Genomic DNA, 12,641 nt, shown 5'->3' with positions numbered 1-12,641 from the left:
TCTTTGATGTGCACATTATAAATGATTAATGTTTGTATTATCTTTAGAGAAAATACTGTAGTTAAATACACTATATATGTGCAGCTTTTTGTGTAGTGCCCATTTAACAGATTAGTTCTAATTGATCCCCAATTGTGGCAGCCAAAAATAATATGACCTGGGTAGGGAGAGGGATTTTCCCAGGATTGTAAAGATTTGTTGATGGCTGGAAGGTTTTGAATAAATCATAACCACAGGCACAGCTCTGGGCAACCCTCTAGATCAGCGTTTATTCCGCCTGCCAAGCCATTACAGAAGGGGAAAGACCATATGCAAAGCAGAACTGGTCGCACCCCAGAAGGGGCAGTCAAGCCCAAACTGCTAGGTCACATCCCTTTTGTACAAGACCACAAGCATCCCCAGACGTGTTTCGGCCTTGTTGAGCATCATCAGTGAGGACAGCTTGGGTAGCTGGGGCCTGTAACTTGCTTCCCCGGGCCGTTGCTGGACAATGTATCCTGCAGAACTCATTACTGATGAAGCCTTTGAAAAGAGAGCTGGTATTATCCTCTTGTCTTTTTTTTATTTAATTAAAATATATATATATAGGCCCTTTGAGCAAAAATGAAATTCAAGTCCATGTGTCAGGATGAAACAGTATGAAGATGGTATGGAAAGTTTCACATGTCCATCGCTGACATCGGAGCAACATGCATCAAGACAGTAAGTGCTTTAAGTGGCCTGCATCTCGAGCCGGGGCTAATAGGGGTGTGTGGCCTGGCAGGGGGTCAGCGCCGCAATTAAATGCAAGCAACACTTACCTGACCTAAATGCTGCCTGTTAGGCCACGCCCCCGTAAGAGCCCCGGATCAATTTTGCAATAGAGCCGGCCGGGTTAGTGGCCTAACTGGCAGCATGTATGTCAGGTAAGTGTTGCCTTGGCTTTTAATTGCCAGGCACCCAATTCACTGAGATGCAGTGATCATCACCCTCTCACCTCGGGTGCGAGGGTGATGATCCCTGTATTCAGGCTCAGACTGGCCTATAGGACAACAGGCCCATGGCCAAACAAAAAACGCAAAATGCTGGTGTGGGCCAGTTTCTTTGATCAAAGTGGGCCACTTTTTTGGTCATTGTGGGCCAGTTTGATGAGTTACTGCACTATGAGGTTAATAGTTTTGACCAGTGTTGCTGAATAAATATTCTTTAAAATGCACAATTTGCATGACATTTTATCAACAACAAAAAACTCCCCATTGGTTATTATTCATACAGTGTCAGAAAAGGAATGAGTAGCCATTTGAAACTGTGAGACACTTTCATTAGTGCCGGAGATAATGTGGCCCAGTCCGACACTGCCTGCATCTCTAATGAAGGGGGGGTCGGCGACATAATGAAAATGCAAGGCTTTTTTTTCTAAAACCCAAAACTCTCTCATACACGCGAGAGCTTCAGGCTTTAGAAAAAGAGCCTTGGCATCGAGCCGTCTATTTGGCCTGGAGTTAGAGAGGGACTTTATTGAGCCCCACCAGGGCCCCGTTTCAAACACAGTTTTCTGAGCCTGCTAGGGCTCGGCTCCCGCTAGCCCGGGCCCACTTAAAGCCCTGAAGACAGTCTAGATAATACATGGGATAATGTACTCTCACCATACATTATAAGGATATTGCAAGTCACCACGGAGTTTTGTGACCAAATAGAGGAACGAGGCCAAAGGATAAGTGCCTTTATAAGGTCCTGCAACTCCACAGTGACTTGCAATATCCTTTTTATATAATGCAGGGGGGGTATTTTATTCCTTATAATACATGGCCACACACTCCTCCCCTTTAATACCTCATCTCTTGCTTAATGTGAAAGACCTTCGATTTGCTGAGCTTCTATTTGCGGATCCATATGATCAATACAGAATCTGTTTACATTTAAAAAAAGCAGTTCCTAATGTGTTGCAGAAAAATAGTTCCAGGTGTTTAATAAAAACAGATTGAAAAAACAGCTTATAACATGTAGATTCTTACTCACACGAATTCAACTCCAGCAGTGCACAAATTAAAAATTCTACCATAAACAGTTCCTCGTCAATTACCGGGCGAAATGTGTCACAGAAAAATACTCTGCAAGCATGGAATTTGGAAACCTTACAACGGCTTTAATTACGTGCTGCAGTGCCAGATGACATTATCCCCGCTGGCTCAAACAAGGGACACGTGGCGTCACAACTGAAACGTAATAACGGATTACAGAGCTCTGTGCTGTCATTGTCTTACTACAGGCCGGTTGTGATGTCACAACCGGACTGTAATAAGAACAGTATGTCCAGGCCTTTGTACAGATATTGCAGCCTGCCATATATCATAAGAAAACATATGCATCCGAAAAAGAACAAACACGCGCCCAATAAAGTATACCTTTTTGCCAAGGGATTTGAAGTTAACACAAGTAGTTCTATCAAATATATTATGTTGCTAATCATTTCACCACACCCTAATGGTACTTTTCAAAATACTAATATTGGTAAACAATTGAAGAAAAACTGCTCTTACCTGCCATTAGACAGCCGCTGGAAATACATAAAAAATGACTGCATGCCTGCAAAACCCCGCCTTCCGCAGAAATGTCACTTCCGCAGATAATGACTTAGGAGGCCATTATTCACAGGTAGTCCATGACGGGGTGATACGATCGCATCGGAGGAATACATGCAGTGAGGAGAAATGGCCGCATTAGCCAGCACCTTACTGATTATTTCTTGAGATGTCACCTGAGATGAGGCCGCATTACCTCCCTTCAGGTGACACCTGCCTCCGGCTTCCGTGTAACCATTCTGCCTGGCGCACACGCGGCCGGCAGTGCCAGCAGGCAGCATACTTAATGCCCTCGGTCGGAGAAGATAATTTTTAGGAAGCTGATAGCCTGCTACTGTTTAAATATGTATGAACTTAGCTCGCTAGATTGCTGCCTAGAATGTAAACAAAAAAACGCTGCACGTGGGTCTTCAACAACAATTCGCCAGCACAACCTGAGCGCATTTCAGTGGATGTCGTGTATGTCAGCGAGAACAACGTTTTGTGTGTGTGAACAATGTCTTGTGTAAACCCTGTGTACACTCTACTCAATTCTGCGAACCATTTGAAAATACCGTATTTTCGTGCGTGAAGAAAGCCTGCGTAGCTAATAATCTGAACGTGTGCTCTCTGTTTACAGCAATGAGACGGGCACCGCACAAGGCCTTACTTTAGAAGACATGAGGAAAAGTTTCCAGTACCCGCCCATAGACAAAAACGGCAAGTATACGCACGCCTCTGTCAAATTAATGACGTAGTCGTAGCTGTCATTGTCTTTTCGCCTGATAAGGGGTCAAAACTACCAATGAATGTAAGAAAAAAAAGTGTGCGCAAGACTGGGTTCAGTGCCCTGGTCTGTGCATAGCTGTTAGCAGGTGGATCCTGGTGGGATATCTGATTAGCACACAGTTTACTACCCGTCGTCTCAGGCAACGGTGTGTGCACTCTGGGCTGTGAATCGGTAATGCGAGCCCTTGGTGAGCGCTTCTGGAGACTCAGCTATGAAATATTAAAATGTAATTTTATGTTTAGCTATTCCGAGGAGTAGAATCAGCATACAGGATGGGACTTGTCAGCCGCAATGTTTTCTGATGTGGGCGTGCAATATCCCGTGTTTGTCCCAGGTTTATAACGATAGCTTGAAAAATCCTGCATAAAACTCACTGACAAGGTTGGATTTTGGTCTCTACACCGAAGCTGATACGAATACTCTAAGGAACCTGTGTATACCTGCACGATTATTTCACTCAAGGGGCCTGATTTAGAGAAAAGGCGCAAAGCCTGTGCTACGCAGTTAGCGCGAGCAAGAACATTGCGCGGTACAAAAGTATTGCTCTGGAAGACGATTTATGGACCCAAAAGTGCCAGGGAACATGCAAGCAAAGAAAAACGATAAGCGTCCGGCACCCCCACAGCACGCCCCAATGGTCAACAGCACATTGCATTGTCAAACAACCTTTGCACAGGACCCATGGTAAAAAAGAAATCAAGGATAACTTACAAGCAATCACCATTACTTCCACACCTCTCCTGTGACCAACAAGTCCTCAGCCCAGTATCCCCACTAATCTGTGCCACAGCGACTTTACATTAAGGCTGAAACCACAAGTCCTCCCTCGTCCCAGAACCCCGACTAATCTGTACGTCAACACCCAGGGCCCTCTTCACGGTGGAGCACTTACCTTCCTCAACTCCTCTGGCCTGTGTCTTCCATGAACCACACCTGGTAGACATCCTCCTCCAAAATGATCACTTGGAAGCAGTACTGGTGTATCCAGGACAGTCACCTCTTCCATGGCATCCCCTTAGATAACACCCAGCTGCACAACATCAGCCAACTATATTGTTGCTGCAGCTACACTTTGGTCCCTTGATGTAGAGATGACAGTCCACATGTCAGGTGTGCATCCCAGTAAATCAGAGTGAGACCGCATCCCTCCGTCATCCCCAATCCCAATAAGCCATACCTGTTGTGAAAGTTTGAGCACATCCACATGGACAAGGAAGTACCAAGGGGCCACCTAAACCACTGTGGTAACATAAACGAACACTACATAGATGAATTGGCAATCTGGAGAAGTGAATGGCCAGAGGTGAATAAGCTGTCTCCAGATTCCTCCAATATCCATGCACTGAAGAACATCTGGCCAGACACCTAAACAAATGTGGACCTCCCATCACAAAATGTCTGCCCACATCGTAGGCACATAATTTAAATCATGCTCTACCACCAGTGATTCACCAAAAGCAAACATGCAATGGCCCTGCACCATAAATGGCATCAGTCAACTATAGTTTGCTACCCACACCCTTGTGATGCTCCCTTCCCTAATGGCAAACCTGGTCCACAGGCCAAATTGGCAAGTAAACCACAGTAATACCACCATGCCTAGCTCAAACAACCCCCACCATGAATCAACCCCCCTGAAAACATTAACAAAAGAAGTGCCATGCCAACCACAGCAGGCCTGTTTGATACACTCACGCACACCAAGTACTGAAGTGACCAATAGACCTGTACTGCACATCAGGGAAGTAGCTAAGCAACAGATGTGCATGGCAAAGAAGTCAAACGGTGCAATACCAAAGTTGTCATCTCCCCACATCTATCATTGTCCTCATAGGTTTTTTGACTATGAAGGCATCATACTAAGCATCACACTCACCTGAAACATGCACACATGTCCCCCAGAAAATAGGCCAGTACCAATATGTCTCACAGAGTGTGCGCTAAACCCACCTTATAGCCATAGGACATACTTAGTTGGAGATCATGTTCAAACAAAAGGTGCACATGGACAAAAACACACAAAAGCACCAGCAGACGACAAACCTCAGTAGTGAATGTTAATGCACAACTATGTCCAACTATGTACAAAAAGGATTAGAAAAGAATAACTGTACATAGAAAATAAAATAAACAAAAGGAAACCTACAACTAGTGAACTATATACATCAGGCAACAGGCTGGTCCATGTAAATGTCTGACAATTCCTGCTCAAACGCAGACTCTCCATCAACATCTGACTAATGCCGGCAGGCCTCTGTTGTTTCTCAGAGGGCTTGCAGGGTCTCCTCTGCTGCCCTGCAAGAATCCTCCAAGAGGAGAGGTTGGCAGCCTGCTTCTTTGCCAACATCTCCTCCACCTCAAACCTGGCAATTGCCGCCACGTGTGCCCGCTGCCTCTTCTCCTCCTGCTGCCTGACAAAGCACACCTGGGAGGACATAAATGCCTGCATGCACCGACGTGCCACCTGCCTCCTGCCTCACATGCACCATACTTGCGCCACCTTGCCTCCTCCTTCTTGCAATACCTGCAAAAATGTGCTGCCTCCTCAGCAACATATCCTGCTGCCTGGCAAAGTGTGTGTGGCAAAGGCATTCCCTCCGACTGGATGGCAGTCTGCATTGGGTGAGTACACCACCTGCACTGCCATCAAGTGTCTGCTGTTTCCCAACAGCCCGTTCCCATGTATGTTCCTAGGCAGGCTCAGTGAACACCTCATCTGCTATGGTATGGACTGCCACCTACACCAGTGACACTGGCACATCCAGACTGACCCCTGGCAGGATAAGGGCACAGGAGGCCATGGTGGTAGATTGCATGGAGGCCTTAGTTGAGATTGACTAGGGCACAGATGAGGAGTAGGAGGGGGCCAATGCAGTGGTCTGTCCAACGTCGCCACCAGAAAGCAGTGCTGCTGCCAGATTTGACAAGAGGTGGCTCATCTGCCCGTGATGTTCTACAAGCAGCTCATGAGTTGCTTACACAGCATCACGCATGGATGCCTTCCACCTCAAGCCACCCATCAGCAGGGACTGCACTACATCCCGAGTGGCGACATCATCTGGAATCAATCATAAGTGCCAATACAGGTGTACTCTCCTCAATAGTAGCAGTAGCTTTTTTCGGTTTCCAGGAAGCATCAGCTTTGCTGTTGAAGGAGGCGGATCTACATAACCTCACGTTTGTCCGCGGAGTGGAATGCGGAGTAGGGCGCACAGTACAAGCAGTCTGCAGTCCCTGCTCTCCCTGCAGTCTCTCCTCCATTGCTGTTGAAGGAGGCGGATCTACATAACCTCAAGTTTGAGTAGGGCACAGAGTACAAGCAGTCTGCAGTCCACAGGGCCGCAAGGGGCCCAAGGGGTATGGATACTATGGAACTCGATTTGTCCCCCCTCTCCTCCCCACCCCTGATTCCAGACTTAGAATCCAAGAGAACTCTTCACAGTAATATGCTACAAGTCACAAGTTTAGATAAACAAAGACCCTTCCCGGCCCTATCACCAAAGAAGCCGAAGCAGAAGGGCAAAATTGCAAAAATCAACGTACCTACAAGCCTGATGGGCGACCCCGTCACTGTGGCGAGGCCGAACTGCCCTCCAGAACCCGCTCATTGCAGCCACGACAAGCTCCTCGCCGGCGCACTATCAGCCGCGGATGACGGTGCCGCTGGGCGTGGGATTGCCCGCAACCAAAGTGGCGGCTTGCTCAGCGGACTCACACAGCATGGAAAACAATCCCGCTGACAGAGGAGCCTGGGACCTGGCAGGCTTTCAGCAGACACAGGTTGGCGCAAAGCCAATCCTCGAACAGGAAGCCACCCGCTCGCCTGAGCTGCAATCTCCCTCCGAGGATCCGGCTGTCCCCGTTTCACCACGACGCATGTCTTCCCGCGGCTCAAGACCATCAAAGGCTCCAAGGGATGCGGACTGGAGCACGGGTGGGAGTCCCGCCTCGGCGAGAGGGATTTCCTCCGAGGCCGTCGGAGGACGACCTAGGAGGGCCTTTTCTCCTGCCCCCCCCTCCAGCCCACCAAAAGTCAGCACTGGAAGTTGGTGGTGAAGTAATAGCCGGGAGTTTCCGGCAAGAAAATCAAAAGGTCAATTCAACTGGAATGGCCCAGCCACTGCAAGACCCAGGAGTTCCGCATGAATCTTTGACAGTAAAGCACCTTCACAACTTCAGGGCTATTGCCCTGATACATGCAGAATCTCCTCCTGAGGAAGTCGCACCCCTTGAGGAAATTAAAAATGTCAGAGCAACAGTCGCTCCTGTGATGAGTCACCAGTCACATGACATCACCCTTTCAGTGTGTACTGATCCCATGATGAGTGAGTTATCCACTTCAGTAAGCACTGTATTGGGGGAAACCACCTACAAAGGAGCAGATGCCCCAAGGCAAAAAGTACATTTGGCCACAACTCTGCCTCTAAGAAAAATTCCCTACAACAAAAACCAAACTGGAACAAAAAGTAGGGCAAAGACCAAGGATACAACGCGAGCAAGCACAGAGTCAGGAACGCAAGCAAAAAGAAACAAAAAATTTCTGTCACCTGACATTAGAAATTCAAACCAAATTTCAGCAAAAAAAAGGCTACGTCACTTCAGCAATCAACTCCAAATGCTCTTTTCGATCTATTAAAAAAACCAATGCAAACGCAAATTCAATGCTGAAATGGAATTGTCAGACGCAAAAATTCTGGAAGTTCTGGAAAAATCTTTCTCGGATCCTAGAACAAGCAATTTGGCTGAAAATGACATAGGATCTTCAGGGAAATCTCTGACTCAACCACATATAGTCCCTGCAGAGACCCCACAAACAAGTATCCCACTGTGCAAAGGCGCTCTACTGAAATCTCACATCCAACCACCTGTAGCTCCCGCAGAGCACGTATTAACAAAAAGCCTGGCTTGTCTCCCCCAGCCCCCTACGTCATGCAATTCGGGATTGGAGGCCCAGCAACACGAAAAATCAAGTCTAAAGAAACTGACAGACCTCACATCGCCGGTGCAGTCCATGTCGCCAGAGCAGAGCAAAAAACATTCAGACCCTGCATCTTCAGATCACCACAAAAGGAAAAAGTTCCGACGGGGTGCATAGTCACTAATAAGGATCGATCAATTATAAACCTTACCAGCTTTTCCGTGGAAAAGATCCCAGATATCTCGGCCCAGAGCTCATCGGCCAAACGTCCTGATGAGGAACGACCAATCACTCAAATGAGTTCTCAACCATGGGTCAACATCCATCTGGACAATTATCGCTTGGGCAGGTTGTCATTACCCACACTTTGGCTCCTTCAACCGCAGCCGCGACGACTTGCAAATTTCACCAAAAATTCGAAAACCTCCGCATTGGCACTCTTTTCAAACTGAACACGCACCTGAGATTCAACCCCAATCGAGGGATCAAAGAGACCCAAAGTCAAAAAAAAGGATATCATCAGAGACTTGAATAGACTCAAGCAAAGGGTTGAGCAAGAATCAGCCTGACCTGACTACTGTAATGTCGGCCCTTACCATCGCCCTTTCACCCTTTTGCAAACTCTACGAATCATTAAACGACACTGCCAAAGACAATACCTCAATATTGGCAACAATTCAGTCAAAATGGATCTTTCTGGAAGGGTATATAACTGCGGTTGAAACCAAAGAGGCGGCGAAGCAGCTAATCCTGGAACAAAAGTTAGCTTGGATAGAAAATCAGCTAAACAAAGGTCCAACTATCAATAAGGAGAAACCAATGACGACTGAAAAGACATCTCAGAACTTAACAAGCTTGACAATGTTGCACCACTTTCCCAGAAACCTAAAAAAAATGCTCTGAGCGTGATCCCTACTGCCTCAACCAGCTCAGTGGAAGCAAAAATAGGCACGGGTCCTTCAAGTAAACTAAATCCTGCTTTTAAACTGTCAAGCAAGTATATAACTTCTCCTCCAAACCCAAAGCAATTAGGGCCAAACAAACAGGCCAATAAAGAGGATCAAGAAACGCTCAAAAATCGAAAATGCAATTTTCCTCAACCAGGTGATCCTGCTGTAGGCCAAGCATTCATTGACTTAAGTAATTCACCTCAGCCAACAGCCGAATTTCAGGTTTCAAGCAGTCTCATGGATCTGACTCAACATTTAGATACAGAATTTTCCCTTTTGATTGAGACGATACAGAGCAGCCCAAAAACTGTCTCAAGGGTCAATGGGGAAAACCACCAGGAATCGAGACCCACGAGACAAACTTGTGCCCCTATTAGGATCAAATCCTGAAGTCAAAGTGGATCTAAAGACAAGAGACAAGCAAACATCGTATCAGATCCCAAGCGCCCATCATCAGACGCTCTGCAAACAGTCTTGAAGGATGGACCTTTGAAGACAAAGCACAGAAATTCTCAAGAAGATGCAATTAAGCAAAAAATGCAAGCTGAATCTTCGTGAAGAAACTCTGACAGCACTACGCAAGGCACCTGATTGTTCAAGTTGGAACAAATTTCACATAAATCGGGATATATGATCCTGAATAGGAAACGGTGCTAAAAATCCTGAGCAGAACTAAATCACTAAAATCCCTAACCACTGCAGACTTCCGTTTGATCGAGCCCTATCATAGAGAATAAAGGGCAAAGGCATATTTGCATATAAAAGCAAGGGCGTTACAAACAGGCATGGAAATGGTGTACAAAGAGCTCAGTCAAACTGGCCTCTTGTTAACAGAACTGGAAGGCCCAACATCGGTGCAGGAGAAAATCAACATGGAGGACATCAGAGCCCACAAGTTGCCCTTTCTACAGAAAGCTATAGATCTGCACAACATAAACAATGGAGAAATGAAATCAAATAAGAAAAGGAACCAACTTAGATCATACAGAGACCTCCAAGCGGAACGTACTCCATCTAACAATTCAAAGGTTTCGTGGAAAGCCTCTGAGAGCTCTTCATCATACAGATCAAGCAAACCTGAACACAAATGACGCCTTCGCTCTGATATTACACCGCCTAGACAAATATCCAAAGACGAAATCCATCATAAGGACCTGTCCCCAAGCCCTGACTCATCTCGTTACCCAAAAGACCCATGGGAATGGCTCAAGACCGCAGTCAATGGGAAGTCAAGCAGATAGCAACCAGGTTGGGCTAACAACACCTTAGCCCAGGATTCATCAGAGATTTGTACCCTCTCCATGGCCTCATGGAACACCAGGGGCCATCTACACTTGACAAATAGCAACAATCAGGTGGGTTTCGATATCATCTGCCTCCAGGAAACCTGGCTGACAGAGAAGCCTTCGCTGGACGGCTACGAGATTGAACTTTCACCCGCCAAGCAAGGCAGATTTGGGCGACCGTCATCTGGTCTGCTGCTTGTAGTGAGAATTGGATCCGGCATCAAGATCCTAAAAAAACTAGCAGAGGGTTACGGAATGTTGGCATTCCTTACGTCATGGACATATCAGGACTTAAGGTCCAAAAAAAACCAATACAGTTGAACTGGCAATAGTTAACCTGTATTGGAATCCTCAGCAATCATCGACAATAACCTTCTTTAAAGAAGTGATTGAGGTGATCAATAGCATCAGAATTGACTCGAACACAGAACATGTGATCATCTGTGGTGATCTGAACTCAATATGCTTACAAGATTTGACCAGTCTGCCAAAACACAAACTATCGTCTGACGAGAGAGGAAAAGCCTGGATGATCGCCATGAACTCGAGGAACTTCCATAATTTAGCATGGCTTAAATCCTGGGAAAATATCATCCCAACATGGGAACGGGAAAGCTCTCGGGCCACACTCGATTATATCTTCACTTCACAAAACCTACTGCCTCTGGTGAAATCATTTAAAGTTATAAGGACAAAAGAGAGTGAACATAATTTGCTTGCAATAATATGGTCATCACCCCACCACGAGAGCAAACTTTCTCTTCCTGCAATATTAGCAAACACTCAGCGCACGAGACTTCGCTTAACTGCCAAAAACATCAAGATGATCACTGATAATTACGGAAAATCTATGGAAGGAAACCCAATGGAGTGCGAGCGACCAGACTACCTCCCCTTTCTACTACAGTTTAGATCTGACCCCAAGAACAGCAAAGGCCAAATCCGAAAACACCTGCATTTGTTTGACCAAGCCCTAGTGGACAGAAGAAAACTTCTGAGGATAGCTAAACAAAGAGCAGCAATCGAACAATCTGACTCGGCTAAGGCCGACTGCCTAGTGGAAGTTAGCAGCTATAAATCCTGGCTAACGAGTCGCCGGAGGTTTATGTACCAAAATGATGCGGAAAAGATGCTTAGGACATTAAGCACCAAGAAATCTACGACTTTTGGGCCCTTATTAAGACGGCAACGAATGGCCAGGAAAGTGAATTGGCGAACTCTGTCACAGAGGCAAACTGGACCAATTTTTTCAGAACCATGTTCGCGGCACCAAACGGTGTGCTCGAAAGTCAACCAGAAAAGACAAGTGACAGATGGATCAATCTCTCGGATGAAGAAGACATTATCAACGTCATCAAACATCTTAAATCCTCGAGAGCCCCTGGTCCTGACGGCCTGAGCAACATAGACCTCAAGCAAAATCCGGAAGCATGGGCAAGATTCCTAAGTATTATATTCCAACATTGCGTATCACTCAGAACCATACCAACATCATGTACTCATTCTATAATTGTTGCGCTATTCAAACGCGGAAACAGGGAAGAACCACAGAACTACAGGCCAATTGCCTTGTTGGATATTATTCGCAAAATATTCGCAACACTACTGCTCAAACAGTTCCAAAATTGGGCAAAGGTCTCTCCAGCACATGACCCATTTCAGATGGGTTTCCTAAAAAATGGCGGAACTTCCGTAAACATCTTGTTGCTAAACCTAATTAAATCAAAGGTAAAGCAGGGCGCGCCGCCGTTTTTTTTGGCCTTCATTGATCTCACGCAGGCCTTTGATAAAGTGGATAGGAGATTGCTCTGGCCCAAACTGTATAAATGGAATTGCCCAAACGGACTGCTGAACCCCATCAAAGCACTACATACAGATAATAAACTGTGGGTTCGACTCAACGACCATGGAGGCCTGTCAAACGAGATTCCAGCAGAGCGTGGGGTGAAACAAGGGTGTCCTTTAGCCCCGGCACTTTTCATCAGCTTCCTCAGAGATTTTAAGGACACTGAAAGCTCAGTCCGAGGCTTTGCGCTGAAAATAGGCAATACAAATACATCCCGCCTGCTATATGCAGATGACTTAAGTTTGCTAGACCAAACAGAGGTTGGATTACAGCGCCAATTGACCAATTTGGCAAATTACATAAAATCAAAT

The 12,641-nt window shown here is 46.2% G+C and overlaps 1 protein-coding gene across 2 annotated transcripts in view; it reads left to right on the top strand.

The window, feature by feature from the left end:
- The window catches only part of TNNI3K (TNNI3 interacting kinase), a 3,214,557-nt gene that overhangs the window by 3,125,589 nt on the left and 76,327 nt on the right, over nt 1-12,641 (top strand). For both annotated transcript variants that reach the window (XM_069641910.1, XM_069641909.1), the window contains one exon: nt 3,181-3,260. In XM_069641910.1, the coding sequence (XP_069498011.1) occupies nt 3,181-3,260 (80 nt within the window). The remainder of the gene's footprint in view (nt 1-3,180; nt 3,261-12,641) is intronic.

Source organism: Ambystoma mexicanum, chromosome 1q (assembly GCF_040938575.1).
Source record: "Ambystoma mexicanum isolate Mex_15411 chromosome 1q, UKY_AmexF1_1, whole genome shotgun sequence".
Lineage (NCBI taxonomy): Eukaryota > Metazoa > Chordata > Amphibia > Caudata > Ambystomatidae > Ambystoma > Ambystoma mexicanum.
Note: the sequence above shows the minus strand (reverse complement) of the source record. Positions and strands in the feature narration are given on the sequence as shown.